At 54.7% G+C, this 14,008-nt stretch overlaps 2 protein-coding genes across 2 annotated transcripts in view; one reads left to right on the top strand and one right to left on the bottom strand.

Annotated features, from left to right (window-relative positions):
- The window catches only part of VOLCADRAFT_117383 (uncharacterized protein), a gene marked incomplete at both ends in the record, with an annotated part of 10,713 nt that extends 6,006 nt beyond the window's left edge, over positions 1 to 4,707 (top strand). Inside the window, 4 exons of the mRNA XM_002949878.1 lie at positions 172 to 250; positions 1,629 to 2,043; positions 2,996 to 3,067; positions 4,467 to 4,707. Of these exons, the coding sequence (XP_002949924.1) occupies positions 172 to 250; positions 1,629 to 2,043; positions 2,996 to 3,067; positions 4,467 to 4,707 (807 nt within the window). The remainder of the gene's footprint in view (positions 1 to 171; positions 251 to 1,628; positions 2,044 to 2,995; positions 3,068 to 4,466) is intronic.
- A 1,101-nt stretch (positions 4,708 to 5,808) lies between these two features.
- On the bottom strand, positions 5,809 to 7,926 carry VOLCADRAFT_90231 (uncharacterized protein; the record flags this gene model as incomplete). The annotated part of the gene is made up of 4 exons (XM_002949772.1): positions 5,809 to 6,533; positions 6,567 to 6,657; positions 7,291 to 7,349; positions 7,809 to 7,926. 4 exons carry the CDS (start codon positions 7,924 to 7,926, stop codon positions 5,809 to 5,811), a joined length of 993 nt encoding a protein of 330 aa, XP_002949818.1.
- Positions 7,927 to 14,008: the final 6,082 nt, after the last annotated feature.

Genomic DNA, 14,008 nt, shown 5'->3' with positions numbered 1-14,008 from the left:
GAGAGAGGGGGGGGGCCGCGGGAACGGGGCTTAGCCTCCGGGATTAAAACAGCCAGTCATACACACAAACACACATACACGCCCACGCACGCACGCGCGCGCGCTGCCTTCTTACCCCCTCCTTCCCCCTTTGCCTGCACCCCCATCCATCATCCCCCTCACCCCCCTCAGGCGGCTGAGGAGCTTAGCGAACTGTTGGTGGAACACATGTACATGAGAGCCAGGGCAGCGGCAGCTCGGCGGGCAGCGGGTTAGGAAAGACGCGGGAGAGGAGAAGAGAGGGATGAAGAGAAGCACTGAAGAGAAGAGGGGAAGGGAAAGGAAGGAGGCGCTATTGAGAAGTTCAGATGGGTTTGAAAGATAGTTTAGGAACGGGTTTTATCTGGGTTTTATCTGCGGGGTTTTTGGGGACGTGGGAGCGCGCGAAATCAGGAGTTGGGGGCCGGTGTTGCGGAATGCGGAGCGGTGGGTGATGTCATGTGCTTGATGAGGAGCAGCCCTTTCCCCCCGCTGGAGGAGGGGGAGGGGGGGAAAGCTTCACGTGTATTGCTGGCGTTGGGCTGCTGGCGTCCTGATGTGCGTTGGTTTGCGAGAGGTAGGGATGGGGTCCTATGTGACCTCTCTAAGCAGGCGTCAGATTCTTTAGAAATAAATAATGTATGTATGTTGTTACGGGGTGGTACAGCTTCGCCAGCGGCCCCCTTTCCCGGGGCAGTCCCTGCTCTCCCCTGCTAGAGGGGCACCCTAATCCGTCACCCCATCCGACTAATCCGAGTGAACTCTTTGAGTTTGGCAACTCACCACCAGCATCCAACCAAATCTAGCGGATTAACGGCGCATCAACTTAGTTCAACAGGTCAGCTCGCAAGTTGATTTAATAATATTATCAGTAACAAATGGCCGCGACAGGGAATGAGGAGAGGGGTGTCGAGTTTGTTTGTTAGTTAGCTACATTGCAGTAGAGCATTGGTTTCCTTAAAATAAAGGATGTTCCTGTCTGTCTGACGGGGTCTGTCTGTTAGGCAGCTAGTTCCGATATCCTATATCTTTTATCTGCAGCAGCCCGTCCCGCAATACACAGTGCGAGAGTTCTTTAACTCGGGGCAGTGATGTCGTACATTGCTGTCGTACAGCCTCTTTGTGTAAAGAACCATGGACAAAGTTGCGATGCGTGCGCCTTACATAACGAAATACCAAAAACACAAAATAATTTGTACTAATTTTGGTTTGTACTAACGTTTTTACGAAATATAACCAAAAACGATCTGAGGTGGTGTCAGGTGGGGTGAGATATGATCTGCCCGTGCTTTAGCGCCACAACAGGGGGTCATCGCACCGATCAATCGCGAGACAAGGACTATATAAGAAACCCCCACGAAGGCTCGACCAGCTCGCCCCTTTGCAGCTGTACAACAACAGTACGATGTAACACAACAGTACGATAACACCAACGATTGACTACTAATTGTACCAGCAGACGACGCACTAAGCATCGCCCCCCCCCACGAACTGAATCTCGCTGTCATATCTCGCTGCCATGGACACGGTAATCATCGCGTCATCCAATCGCTGTCTCCACAGGCGAGGTGCTGCGCCGCCCCCGCGTCTCACAACTCCACCACTTGCAGCACCTCCTCACCCAGAGGCCTCTGGGCTGCTGCGTGCCCACACACACGAACTAGAATGTCATCACTACGTCTTTTTCTCCTCGGGGCGAGGCACAGGATCATGTACGACGGATCATGTACGACACCATTGCGAGGGCGCATTGCGCCTCTTTCTTTCCCCCACACCCCTAGCTGAGTTAACAGCTGACGGCTGCCGGCTAGCTAGCCACACCTCCACACCTCGCCTTCTCCCGGAGTCTCCTCCAGACTCCTCACCGTCCGCCTTGACAGTCCGCCTTGACAGTCCGCCCGGGGGGAGAACACCGGCACGCAGAAGAGGGTGGGGGACCTGTGCCCCGGTCGGTCCGAACAACTCCAGTATCAGGTCCTTACTGGAGTTGTGTTCGGACCTGATAAAGCCAAGTTGCGGCCTGAGGTGCGGCCGCCGGGGGGGCGCAACCCCCTCGCATCAGCGAATAGTCACTCTCCGTTTTGCCGTTATCGGAAGGCAACAATGGGATGTTGAGGTGAGGCGGTATGATGGCGGTATGATGGCGGTATGATGGCGCGCCGGAGCTGGTGCTGTCAAGGTGTTGCTGTGGCATATGATGGGGGGCATGGGGCCGTACGGCTGGAGGCGGGGAGGGTGGGGCATTGCATTGCATTGCTAATCCACCTCCTCTGCCCTCTTGTTACCACAATACCGCTCCCCCCCTCCGCTAAGGCGAGAGGAGAGGAGGGGGAAGAAGGCGCAAGACTGCCTAGGTAACGTAAAACAGCTATAGATGTCTCCCCTTATATAAACACCGAAACCAACATCGTACACCTTCCTCCTAAGGCAACACAACGCGACATGAACAATGGCAAAAATAATTCCATCATCAGAGTTACTGTCTCCAAACATACTTCTAGCCTTGTAAGCGTCAACTCCTATTAATATATCATATATCTGTCGAGCAAGCGGGATACGGCCCCACACAATAATCAAGGATAATGAGGATATCGACACAAGAACGAAAAGAAGTGCCGTACGCATGTGAGTAGCGCGGCGGTAAATCGTCCGCCGTACCTTAATAAACGCAAGCCTCTATTTTATTAAGTAAAACAACAAACAAATTATCGATAGCGACTTCTCCTATAGGCACCTATAGGCGCAGGTGGTCCTTTACACGTCGTTTGCTTTACACCCTCTTGGAGCCTGATGAGCAATTCCTACATGTAGTATAAACGTTATCATCATCATCATCATCATCATCTGCACGCGGGTCAGAGCTCCTGTCGTACTCCCCCCACCCCCCATCCTCCCGCCAAGCGCCCTGTGTAGCGGCGCGCGCCTCTACCCACCCACCCACCCACCCACCGCGACCCCACCTCGACCACCCACCCAGACGGAAATGGACCATCCAGAAGGTGGCAGAAGTGTCGTACATTGAACCGCCGTCAGCGGAGTCACCCGCCGGGTACGGCGGAGCACACATCTAGAACCCCCTGCGCACTCCTCGCAGCGTGCGGGGGGGTTCTTGGAAAGGCGTGTGTGCACATACACACACATACATACATACATACACACGGACATACGAGGTTGGTCGTACACGTCAGAGCACACGCGGGGGTCAAGATTGGGCGGGGAAGAGCTCGGGGGCGGCGGGGGACGGCGGCCAATTACACCCCCCCACCCCCCCAACCCCGAGTACTTATCATGGGCAGAGCCAGGCCCGGTCAGACGTCCAAAAACATGACACGTACATACATACATACATGTAGACGACAAAATAAGCAATACACACAGGCACACGCAAGGCACGACATACCCAGCGACACCGAATGCAGCTTGTACGGCACGTACGGCTCTTGCAAACGAATAGACAGAATTAAAACAGACAGGACAGAGACACATGGGAAGAGGTCAGTGTACGGCATATACACGACCAGGTGCCGCAACGAAATGTACGGAACGGTGTACGGCGGGCGTAACGGCACCAGCACTGGCCACAGACGGCGACAGCCAAACCACCAGGGCCCGTGTCGCCAATGAGCGACACGGGCCGTATTACCAACTACCAACGGTATACATTCATCATTTCCGTACCGAGCTAGTGCGATGAGAGTATGTGCTGTCTAATGAGGGGTGAACCTTAACTCTCCCCCGATCAAAGCAAGCAACTGAGCTGCACGACATCAACAACATCCCTAACTAACCACAACCACCGCAACCACAATCACAGCCAAATCATTCGCCACAACGGCCGCAATGGAGGTGGCGAGCAGTTCCGCGGCCCCCGTAGTAGTCAGAGACCGCTAGAGGACGCACCGCCCGTTCACCACCACCCGCGACGGGTGCATCACATCAAGGCACCTCGCAAACCCAATTCGGAGTTTCCGCCCACCGCATATGTAGCTCATTCCCACATTCCGACAAAACCCCCACCAATACCATTTTAGACACAGAGCCATCGGTCTTCTCACTGCTGTAACCGTTTCCCTCCTGCGTCACCATCATCATCATCATCATCATCATCATCATCATCATCATCATCACCGTCTTCACTCAGCTGTGGGCGGCACACCACCACACCGCCTCGTGTTGGGGACTCTCGCTGTCCATCGCCACCTCCTCCTTGCCTCTTCCTCCGTACATACATACATACATACATACATACATACATACATACATACATACGCGCACATCTCTACCTCCACGACCAATAATGTTACCCTTTCAAAACCCCTTTCATCACTCCCGTGCACCGTCCGTTCTCCTTCGATGTCTCTCCAAATCACCAAGTCATCATCATCATCATCACCACCACCAGCACCACCAGCACTGACGTCGTCACCCTCGCCACTCACCACCCCCAGATACCTGCATGCCGATGCCATGCGTCTCATGCATCGTCACCATCACCGTCATCGTAGCATTGTCATCATGCGATATGCCATCATGCGCACGTGTACCACTACCATGCGCGACACCTTGAAGAAGGAGGAGCAGCGGCAGCAGCAGAATAAGAAGAACATTGAGTACGGCAACGGCTATGATGCAGACTACAACGGGTGTACGACATCGTCCAGAGGAAATACAAAAGGTCGTCCAAAATGATATTGGAGCCGATTCCACCGAAATTAGCGAGTGGACCATTAAAACGTCGTCAATGTCTGGTGGCCACCTTTTGCGGTCACCGTACTTCGGTAATTCCCTTCGTTCCAACCGTCAACTACCGAATAACGCACGCTGGCATGCCAACGGTAACTGCCTTCCTTCCCAAACTAAAACCCTGAAACCCAACTGCCCGCACCATCTGCCCAATGGCTACCAACGTCAACGTCACGGGAAATGTCACCGCCGTCCTTAGCTTCGCCAAATTTCGACCACCACCGCCAAATTTCGACAGAATGCTGTGCGATGATGCACTACGATGCGATGCTTCTGCCCATTTCGCGCTTTTTTTACAGCCCGAAAAGAATATTCTTGAATGATGTGCGGATGCCGCGGATGGATGCTTGACAATATCAAAAGCAACCAACCGTTATTGGTTGAGCCGTTAGAAAGCCCTTCACAAGGTAGCTGGCGGTGCTGGTGCGGGCGTTCTTCTCCCACGAAACGACCCAAACGACGCCGTACGAGAGCTGCGAGAGAGAGAGAGAGAGAGAGAGAGACAAAGCACGCACACAGCTATACGTGTGTACGTGGCCCCTGATGCGACCGCAGGTCAGGTGGTCAGGTCTTTGGATTTTCTTGATCAACTTGAATGCGACCATCAACATCATCATCATCATCATCATCGTGCAGCAGTATAATTACGTAATGATATTGATATTAATGATCATGACGATGATGATCATCATCATGAATCGCTGCCGCATCTTCGCACGTCCCCTGTGTCCCAGAGGGCCCTACGGTTGCCCCCGTCATGTCGTACCAAACTATCAACAACCCCCATGTGTTCACCCTTCCCCAAGTACCGAGACGCAAAAACCGAAATGTACGAAAAGCAGAGTACGGCGCTCTGAGGCCGGAGAGACCGGAGTACACCGGATGGAGGGTTGGGGAGATATGTGTGTGTGGTGGTGGGGGGGGGGCCCTCACGAGACCGGGGGTGCCCCTGGTGAGGGGCTCTAGAGGCAACTAGAGATTCCCGCAGGCGCCGAGAATTCCAAACAGCAGCAGTAGCAGCAGCCGCAGTAGCAGCAGGGGAAGGGTTCACTTAGGTCCCGACGTCTTGCGACCAAGCCGCCGTACAAACACGTTCTTAAGGGCCTTGAAAGCGACCAGCACTGCTGCCACCTTGCCGCTACCGCCGCCGCCGTTGCAGTCCAGATTAACAGCATCCTGGCCGCTGTCAGTGGCGCCCCCGCCGCCAACGCTGTCAATGGCGCCGCCGTCGCCCACGCTTCCAGAGCCGCCGCCGATCCCGCCGCCACTGGCACCAGCACTTTGGACGCTGCCCGCCGTTAGCGGCGCCGACATTACAGCCAATGCCGTACCTTGAGCTGCCGCCGTTGCCGTCGTCGCCACGTCGACGTCGCCGGGGCAGTCCGACGGCACCGGCCCGGTTACGGCGCCGCAGGTATGTACGGCATCCGGAACGGAGGCGACGGGCACCCGCGCAGCAGCGCTCGCTAGGAGATCCCTAGACGCGATTTGGGGAGATGTCGCGTGAATGCCGTACAGCTGTTGCCCCTCAAGCAGTTGTTGGCCCTGCAAAGAATACCGGAGGCTGTTCCGCTGCCGTACTTGAAGGGCCCGCGGGCAGGGGGACGGCCGCGACGGCGACGCCGCCACCATTACGCCATTAGAGTCCCGGGGGGATAACCTGGACGCCGGCGGCAGCGAAGGACGCGGCGGCGACGCCGGCAGCCCTGCCTCAATGCATGCAGTGGCTGTAGCAGCCGCGAGGAGAGAGTCGCTACAGTCTTCAGCCATAGCTGTGGCAGTAGCAGCAGTAGCAAGAGCCGTACGGGAGGTCTCAGGAATATTGATGGGGGACGTGAGGGCCAGCGCGCGGCGAGTACGCAATGCGCCACCTCCTCCTCCTCCTCCACCCGCCACCTGGCGAGCAGCGGTGGCGGCAGTAGCGGCGGTTGTGGCGGAGCCGGCGGCGGCGGTAGTAAGGCCCACGACTGCGACGGCCGCCGCCGGCTGTGACTGCTGCCACTCCTGTCGATGTTGCCTTTCAGACAGCGGAGGAAACCCTAGATCCAGGGATGGCGGGCGGCCACCGCCATCCATAGTGCTGCAGGCGGAAGACCGAATGCTGGCAGTAGCATTGGCGGCGGCTGCCGACGCCGCCGCCTCCGCTGCCGCCGCCACTGCAGTGGCATCAAAGAGGTGCTCTACTGGCGCCGACGCCCTACGGCGCTGCGAATCCATGACAGCAGTAGTAGCAGTAGCAGTAGCAGTGGCAGTAGCCATCAGGTCAGTCGCGTGATACATGTACTGCATGCTCGTGCCCAATAGTAACTGTCGAGGCGGCTGGACCCCCTCACGCTGCTGCTGCTGCTGCTGGTGTTGCTGCCCCTGTGGCTGCGAAGGGGGCTGCTGTGGCTGTGGCTGCGGCTGCTGTTGATGATGATGATGCTCGTGTAGGAGCTGTTGCTGTTGTTGCTGTTGTTGTTGCTGCTGCTGTTGTAGCAATTGCAGCTGCTGCTGCTGCTGTTGGAGGCTGCGTTGGGCCGCACGTACGCAGGCGCAATGCATGGCGGCCTCGAAGGCTTGAAGCCCCTGCAGGAAGATCTCGGCGCCTGCGACACCACCGCAACCACCAAGCGGGGGGGGGGGGCAGCCAGAGTACACTGATGCGATGTGATGTCGAACTAAACAGTGCATATATTTATATAGATACAGATATATATTGTAGTAGATGGTATAACAGTAGTGGGTATTACATACTGTGAAGGCTTTCCAGTGACCCACATCACATCATGCACCCAAAGCCTCCAGCTGTTGCCGCGTTGTCATGCGGTCCGCAATTCCCCCTACCGCCGCTATGATGACAACCGCGACAACAATAATGCAGCCCTCCATAGAAACCCTGCCTTGTCCTGCCCTGCCCTCTACCAGCGCCGTTACGATACCCACACGCCTCCTCTTCGCATCGCGAAGGAAAGCAGGTGCTCTCTCCGCTCTGCCACCCACCTCGCCCCACCAAAAGAGCAAGCCCTCACGTTCCCCCCAATCTAGAACCCCCACGCAGCTCTCACCCGTGTCGGGGCAGCGGCAGCGAAAGACGAAATTCACGTTGGCCACATCGCGGCCCACCAGGAGCGCCAGTTGCCGCAGGAAGGCCTGAAGGCCGTCTGGACCTGGCCGCACTTTCATTCTAACGTACGGGGATAGGCGTCGTACAACACAACACACGCGATAGGTCATGTAGTATAAAATAGTGCATAATGATAGTTTGCAAATTTGGTGGTCTGGATCATGGGAAGTGAACCACGGCCTCTACACTAGCGAGAGCTTATCCAAGGTAAGGTAAACCATGGCACGACAAAAATGTGTACAATGTTGCGCGTCTAGGACGTGTGCATTACAACGCATGAATTCCTCACTCAGCAGCGCCCTGAAGAAACGACTTGTCAGCCATTGAAACATCACTACTAAAGAAACGCTTTGCCGTCCATGGAAACGTAAATAATAAAATATTAAAAACTGGAACGCGACATTTTTGTTCGTTGTCACTTGAAAACTCCATTTCTTGGTGCGCTTGCTCGACAGGCGGACGGCGAGGCCATTTTGAACCACGTGGACATCGGACCGCTGCCCATTGCTGAGCAATGCCCCTTACAACATGAAGTGCTTCAGGGCTCAATCAGCTGTCCGACACCGTCCGCATGATCCGTATGACTTGCAGGACGTCCAATTAATAAACGTCGTGGGCAACTATGCCAGCCCTTTCGTGCGTTGAACAACAGCGCGGCACTCTAGGTCCCACGACAGAGCCGCAAATCGCACAAACCAGTACGGCGCGTACTTTCAACCGCCGGGGGTATGATGGGGAGAAGGAAGGAGCTGTAGCACATGCAACTACACCTACCAACAGCAGCACATAGGAAGCACAGGAAAGAGCTAGAAGCTTACCTGCAGCAGGTGTTGTTGTAGTATATGCTAAGGACTGGAACAGCCGGAGGAAGCGTGCGCGGCGTAAGGACTTCCTTCCAATCGGGCAAATCGCCCTGGCAGAAGCGGCACGACTTCTCCTCGCTACATTCAACATGAAAAAAGGACATAGACAAAATACGTTTGAGGAAAGGAGCCTGTTCGCCGGTTCCTCAGCGGGGAAACCAACTGTTGGCCTGCACGTCCCGACGCCCAGAGTCGACGGACCGGGGCAAGCGCACATAAACATAACTAAGCATATGCCCAACCGTTGAAACATGCTACAGCCATGGCAGTCAACGACAGGAAGGCGCTGTCCTTGTGCACGCCTCGCGCAAGATGTCAAACAACAAATCCAGACATTCGATAAACGACCCCTGAAACAGAAGGAAATCTAGCTTGAAAGGAGGTTATCGCATCCCAAGCCATAAACACGCAACACAGCCATCGAGGAAGAGCTATACGTGTTACCCTCTCGGTACCGCATGAGCCCTTCATACGCGTACCCTAAACATCCTTGAAACTGCTCGTTATGACCACAGCATTTATGATGTTTGGGCAACCATACAAGCTCGCGCACAAACAAAGAATCCCGTACTTTCCGCAAGGGGTACCCCTTACCGTTTTCCTGCCGAATACAATTGCCAACGCGCAACGCATCTGCGATGGACTCTTGTTGGGCATCTGCAAACCTGCAAACCCGTTTGCAGAATAGAACGTAAGGTTAGCAGGTACGGTACAAGCGCAAACATAGACAAATTCATCAACAAACATTCCTCGTGTTACCCACGCGCCTAATGTGCAAAACGCAATTAAAGCCCGAAAACGCAGCAAAAGCGGAACGAGCACTAGCCTGAACGAGGGGCTCTTGCTCCCCGGAGGGCCCGCGAGTAGCTCCTTCAAAACAGATGTAGCAGAACTCCTCGTTGTCAACATCCTGGTTCTCAGTCATGCTTGTCGGCGGCGTCCTAATGGAACCAACCGCTGCTAGATGAGATGAGGAAAACGTCCCTTGCTAAGTTCTTCGAAAGTAAACTGGTATTGTTCTTATAATACAAATTAGATGTCCATTTCAGAGGCGCACAATGTCAGGGAACGACTCAATGTACGACAGCCCGGAAGGCTCTGCATTTATAAAGCCAGCGGCGACTGGTAAAGTATTTTTACGTAGCTGTACGACAAGCATTTTTGCATGTTGAACGAAAGAGATAGGATATGTTACGACTCGAGGATTCTGTCCGATCGCCTCTGATTTTGAAGGCGCAAAAATACATATTCTTGTACTTTGCTTAATAATTTGCGCTTATAAGCTCTTATGCGTTAAAACATTGCACAAGTTAGAACATGGAACCAACCGTCAAGGCCGGCATCCTTATGGGGCTTGACCGCTGATTGCTAACAACTTAACCTGGATGCCATTCAACGCTACCCAATAATTTACCTATACCAAAAGCTTTGCCCTTGTAGTGGATTGCATCTGCATCACTTAACGCACGGAGTGCGGAAGGCAGGCCTTCCGTGGAGGAGAAAAACATTCAGATATGCATCATGCAAAGCAAATGGGAATTGGTGATGCTCGCCACGTTCCTTAGGGTGCGTTTGGTACGACGAATAAGTCATGCACGTCTTAACATGGGCACTTCCATGTGGCCATCATGGCCCTCAATTACACTCGTATAACTGAATGTATCCGAGATATCATGACTTGATAACTGGTTTGCCGTAACAACTGTGCCATATGGCTCAGCGGTTGGGCAACGGGGAAATTACGACAGCAGGGGTGTAGACACGAGACATCGGCAAACGGGGTATTTCAGGTTTCTGGAACGGTTCTATTTCTGTCTTCCAGTACAATGGCCCGCGACCTGTTCATCATTGACCGCGGGGCCACATAACCCCTTTCGTATTCGGCGTATGATCCTATTTCTGCAGGCCGCCCGGCTTGGGGAACTCGATTTCTGTTTTCGGGAGTTTCAATTTCGGTACGTCCCGAAACTCCAGAAGCGTTTGCCGATGTCTGGTAGATACGTGCATTTCCGTACGTTACGTGCCAACTTCACGAACAGAAATGGTCACCTCGTATGTCGTATAAACGGGAAAATGAAGTTACTACTCAAATACGTTGCTGTGTACGACCTTGTTGCTGTCGTTGCAGCCCAGTGATGCAGCCCAGCAGTGACAATGTGCGATCGATCCGCGCGTTATGATGTGTGGTGTTATGACGTCATGATGCTCTTTTTGATATTCTATAGCCATGGCGGGTGGCTCTCGACTATAGTCTTTATGTCCTGATAGACCAGCTTGTCACCACCAGCGCCTGCAAGTGGCAGGTAGGTACTTTTTGGCTCTATCTTCACCACACACAGGCCACTACTAACGTAGTGTATGTCTTTGAAAGCAGGAAAGAGGTATAGCGGGTGTCAGGGAATGGTGTTGGGCTTGACAATAGAATCACCGTTATACCTAGAGCCTATATATTTAAACTCCCCATATATCCACCTGCGGAGTTTAGGTCGCACTTTTGCACGATGACAATTAAGACACACGGAAAATGCCCATGATCATAAGCCTAAACAGATCAGGTTGGCAGCGCTATCGCACGGTATCCCTAGCTGGCCGCTGTTGTGTTTGCCTAATGTTGGGCTAACTGCCAATAGTCCCTCCACAGTAAGCATCCTGCCATTTGTCCCCCTCCACCCTAGCCAAGTGATCCTTGGACGGATAGAATGTAACACCCCTTATTGCCCCTAACTATCGGGTAACGTTACAGCCAAACCAACACAACAACACCAAATTCCTCCATGGCAAACAACCCCGCCCATGTCCCACGCGTATACGATTTGCGTGCCGTACTGATGAACGGCAGCTACTACAGACGAGCCTCCATGGCAAACAACCCCTTGGCTATCTTTCTTTAACAAGCCTGCTGATACCTGATACGAGACCTGATGAATGTAAGCTCAGGCTTTCATTAATTAATTAACTCACCACGCCAGCAGCCTCCGGCGTGCTTTTTACTTGCTGTGTAGCGTCTCCATCATCACGACCCCGCTGCTGGGCTGTGCTTGCGTCAGCTTGTCCCCAGCTGTCGTGACTGATAAGTGCTGTCGGTTGTGCCATGGATGGTCAGCATGGCGGATGGCACAGCGGCCAGAGGTGTGGCGGTCGGCATACTGGTTGGCACATTGTTTGACCTTTTTACCTGTGGAGGCGGTGGAGGCGGTGACTGGCGCCACCAGAACCGCCACTGCACCACCGTGCTGGCAGCGGGACCAGCCGCTACCCTGGCCCCACCCACCAACCCACCAAGGTGGTGGGAGACTGCTGTACCAATAGGGCTATAGGTCCTGCAGGCTCTGCCACCACAGCAGTGCATGCCTCTCCCTGCAAGGGTGTCTGCGTCCGGGGTGCCGATCTATACCCGGCGACAGATCCCCAAAAGGTGTGAAGCAGTTTCCCCCTCTGCTCTTGTCCCTGGTCCTTCTTGAAGCTTCTGGAAGAGTCCCCTCGTATAAACATACGCACACATGCATGGCTGCAAGGTCGTCCGATTATTTTGGGTTTCGCTGCTGCTGCGTCCTATGGTTGCTCGGCGCTGTGTGCGCCCGAGTACTGGGTGATGCCTAGGAGATGGCTGGGTGGGGAGTGGGTGGGTGTGTGTCGTGGCGTGGTTGGGGGATGGAGAGGTTCGCCACATCACGGAGCCGTCATCACCAACATGCGTCGCCAGCTACACCTTGAGGCAGCAACCCAGCGGCGGATGGGAGCTGCTGTCTCAAGACGAGAGTGAGGAGAGAGGAGGGAGTTGCGAGAGAGGATGGGGGGGAGGGGAGAAAAGGGCCACTTGCAGCACCTCCGCGCACTCGCGCTTCATCTCTCCTACCCAGGCCTTCCCTGGCCCAGCGAGGAGGGAGGAGAGAGGGAGGCGCTATCTCACGAGGAGAGCAACAACGCAAGCCCGTTCCCCTCCACCTCCCCTCTCCCCCGCATCCCCTCGGCCTTCAGTTCCTCCTCGACCAGAGGCCCAACTACCTGTGGCCTCCATTCAGGCCGGAGGGGTGTGAACACATCCACACGCACATCAAGGTGGTAATCATCACCAAAGCCGATTCTGTAGAATGTAGCAATGCTGGCTGCATTAGCAAAGTAACAGTAACAGCAGCAGCAGCAGCAGCAGCAGGCAAGCACCTGACTGATGAGTTCCTAAGGACGCGAAGACGAGTGGGGCAGCCCTACTGCAGAAGCATGCAGCACTTCATCTCCTGCTGCTGGTGCTGCTGCTCACCAACTGAACAACGCAAGACCCCGTTGGCCCAGAGGCCCTCCTCCCTGTAACCAGGGTAACTGCGGCGGCTATTGCTTCTCTTTTGGTGAGAGAGAATGCTTGTGAGAGTGTGTGTGTGTGTGTGTGTGAGTGTGTGTGTGTGTCTCTCTCTAGGTGTGCCTCTAGGTATGCAGTACTTTTGTTGACCTTTCCATGCATGCGGTAGCCGTAGGCAGGGCCTACGAAGCAGAGGAAGAACAACAATCAGGTTGAAATGGTTACCTGGTCGCTGTCTTGGCAGTGCATCTTGGGCAATTGCAGAACTCCGTCATGTGAGTGTGAGTGTGTGTGTGAGTGTGTGTGAGTGTGTGTGTGAGTGTGTGTGTGTGTGTGTGTGTGAGTGTGCTAATTCCCCGAGCGTCTCTCCTGTCCATAGAGTTGGTGGGGGGTCTTACGGTGGCTCAAGGGAATCCCCCGCAGCGCCACGAGAGCTCCGACAAACAGGCAGTGGCCGGCAGCCCCCGCTGCGCCCCCAGTGGTGGTGCTGGTGGTGCTGGTGGTGCGGGTGAAAGCCGCAGTAAAAGGAGACATACAAGAACAAACAGGTACACGACATCCGCCATTTCGCGGCAACGAACGTAGCACTAGCAGTAGCCGATGCAAAACCGTCGTAGGTCGCAACAGCCGCATCAGCAGCCGCCGCCGCAGCAAAACAGGCCCCTTCCACATCACAAGCAAAACAGGCCCCTTCCACATCACAAGCAAAACAGGCCCCTTCCACATCACAAGCATCACAACCCGCAATACACCGACCCGCTACTTCTGCTTTCATTTGCTCTTCCCCCTTCTTCCCGCACGTCCCCCATGTCACCTCCTAGCTGCTGCTACAGCTGTAAGTAATTATCTGTGAGCCATCATGACCCTCCCTGCAACAGCTCGACCGCTTCAGCACTACTGCTGCTACAGCTTCTCTTCCACGAACTCCCCTGTCTGTTAATTGCCTCCCGCCCCCTTCCCAAACCCCCGCCCGTGCGCGGGGCC

Source organism: Volvox carteri (genome assembly GCF_000143455.1).
Source record: "Volvox carteri f. nagariensis unplaced genomic scaffold VOLCAscaffold_16, whole genome shotgun sequence".
NCBI lineage: Eukaryota > Viridiplantae > Chlorophyta > Chlorophyceae > Chlamydomonadales > Volvocaceae > Volvox > Volvox carteri.
This window is presented reverse-complemented; position numbering and strand designations above follow the sequence as displayed.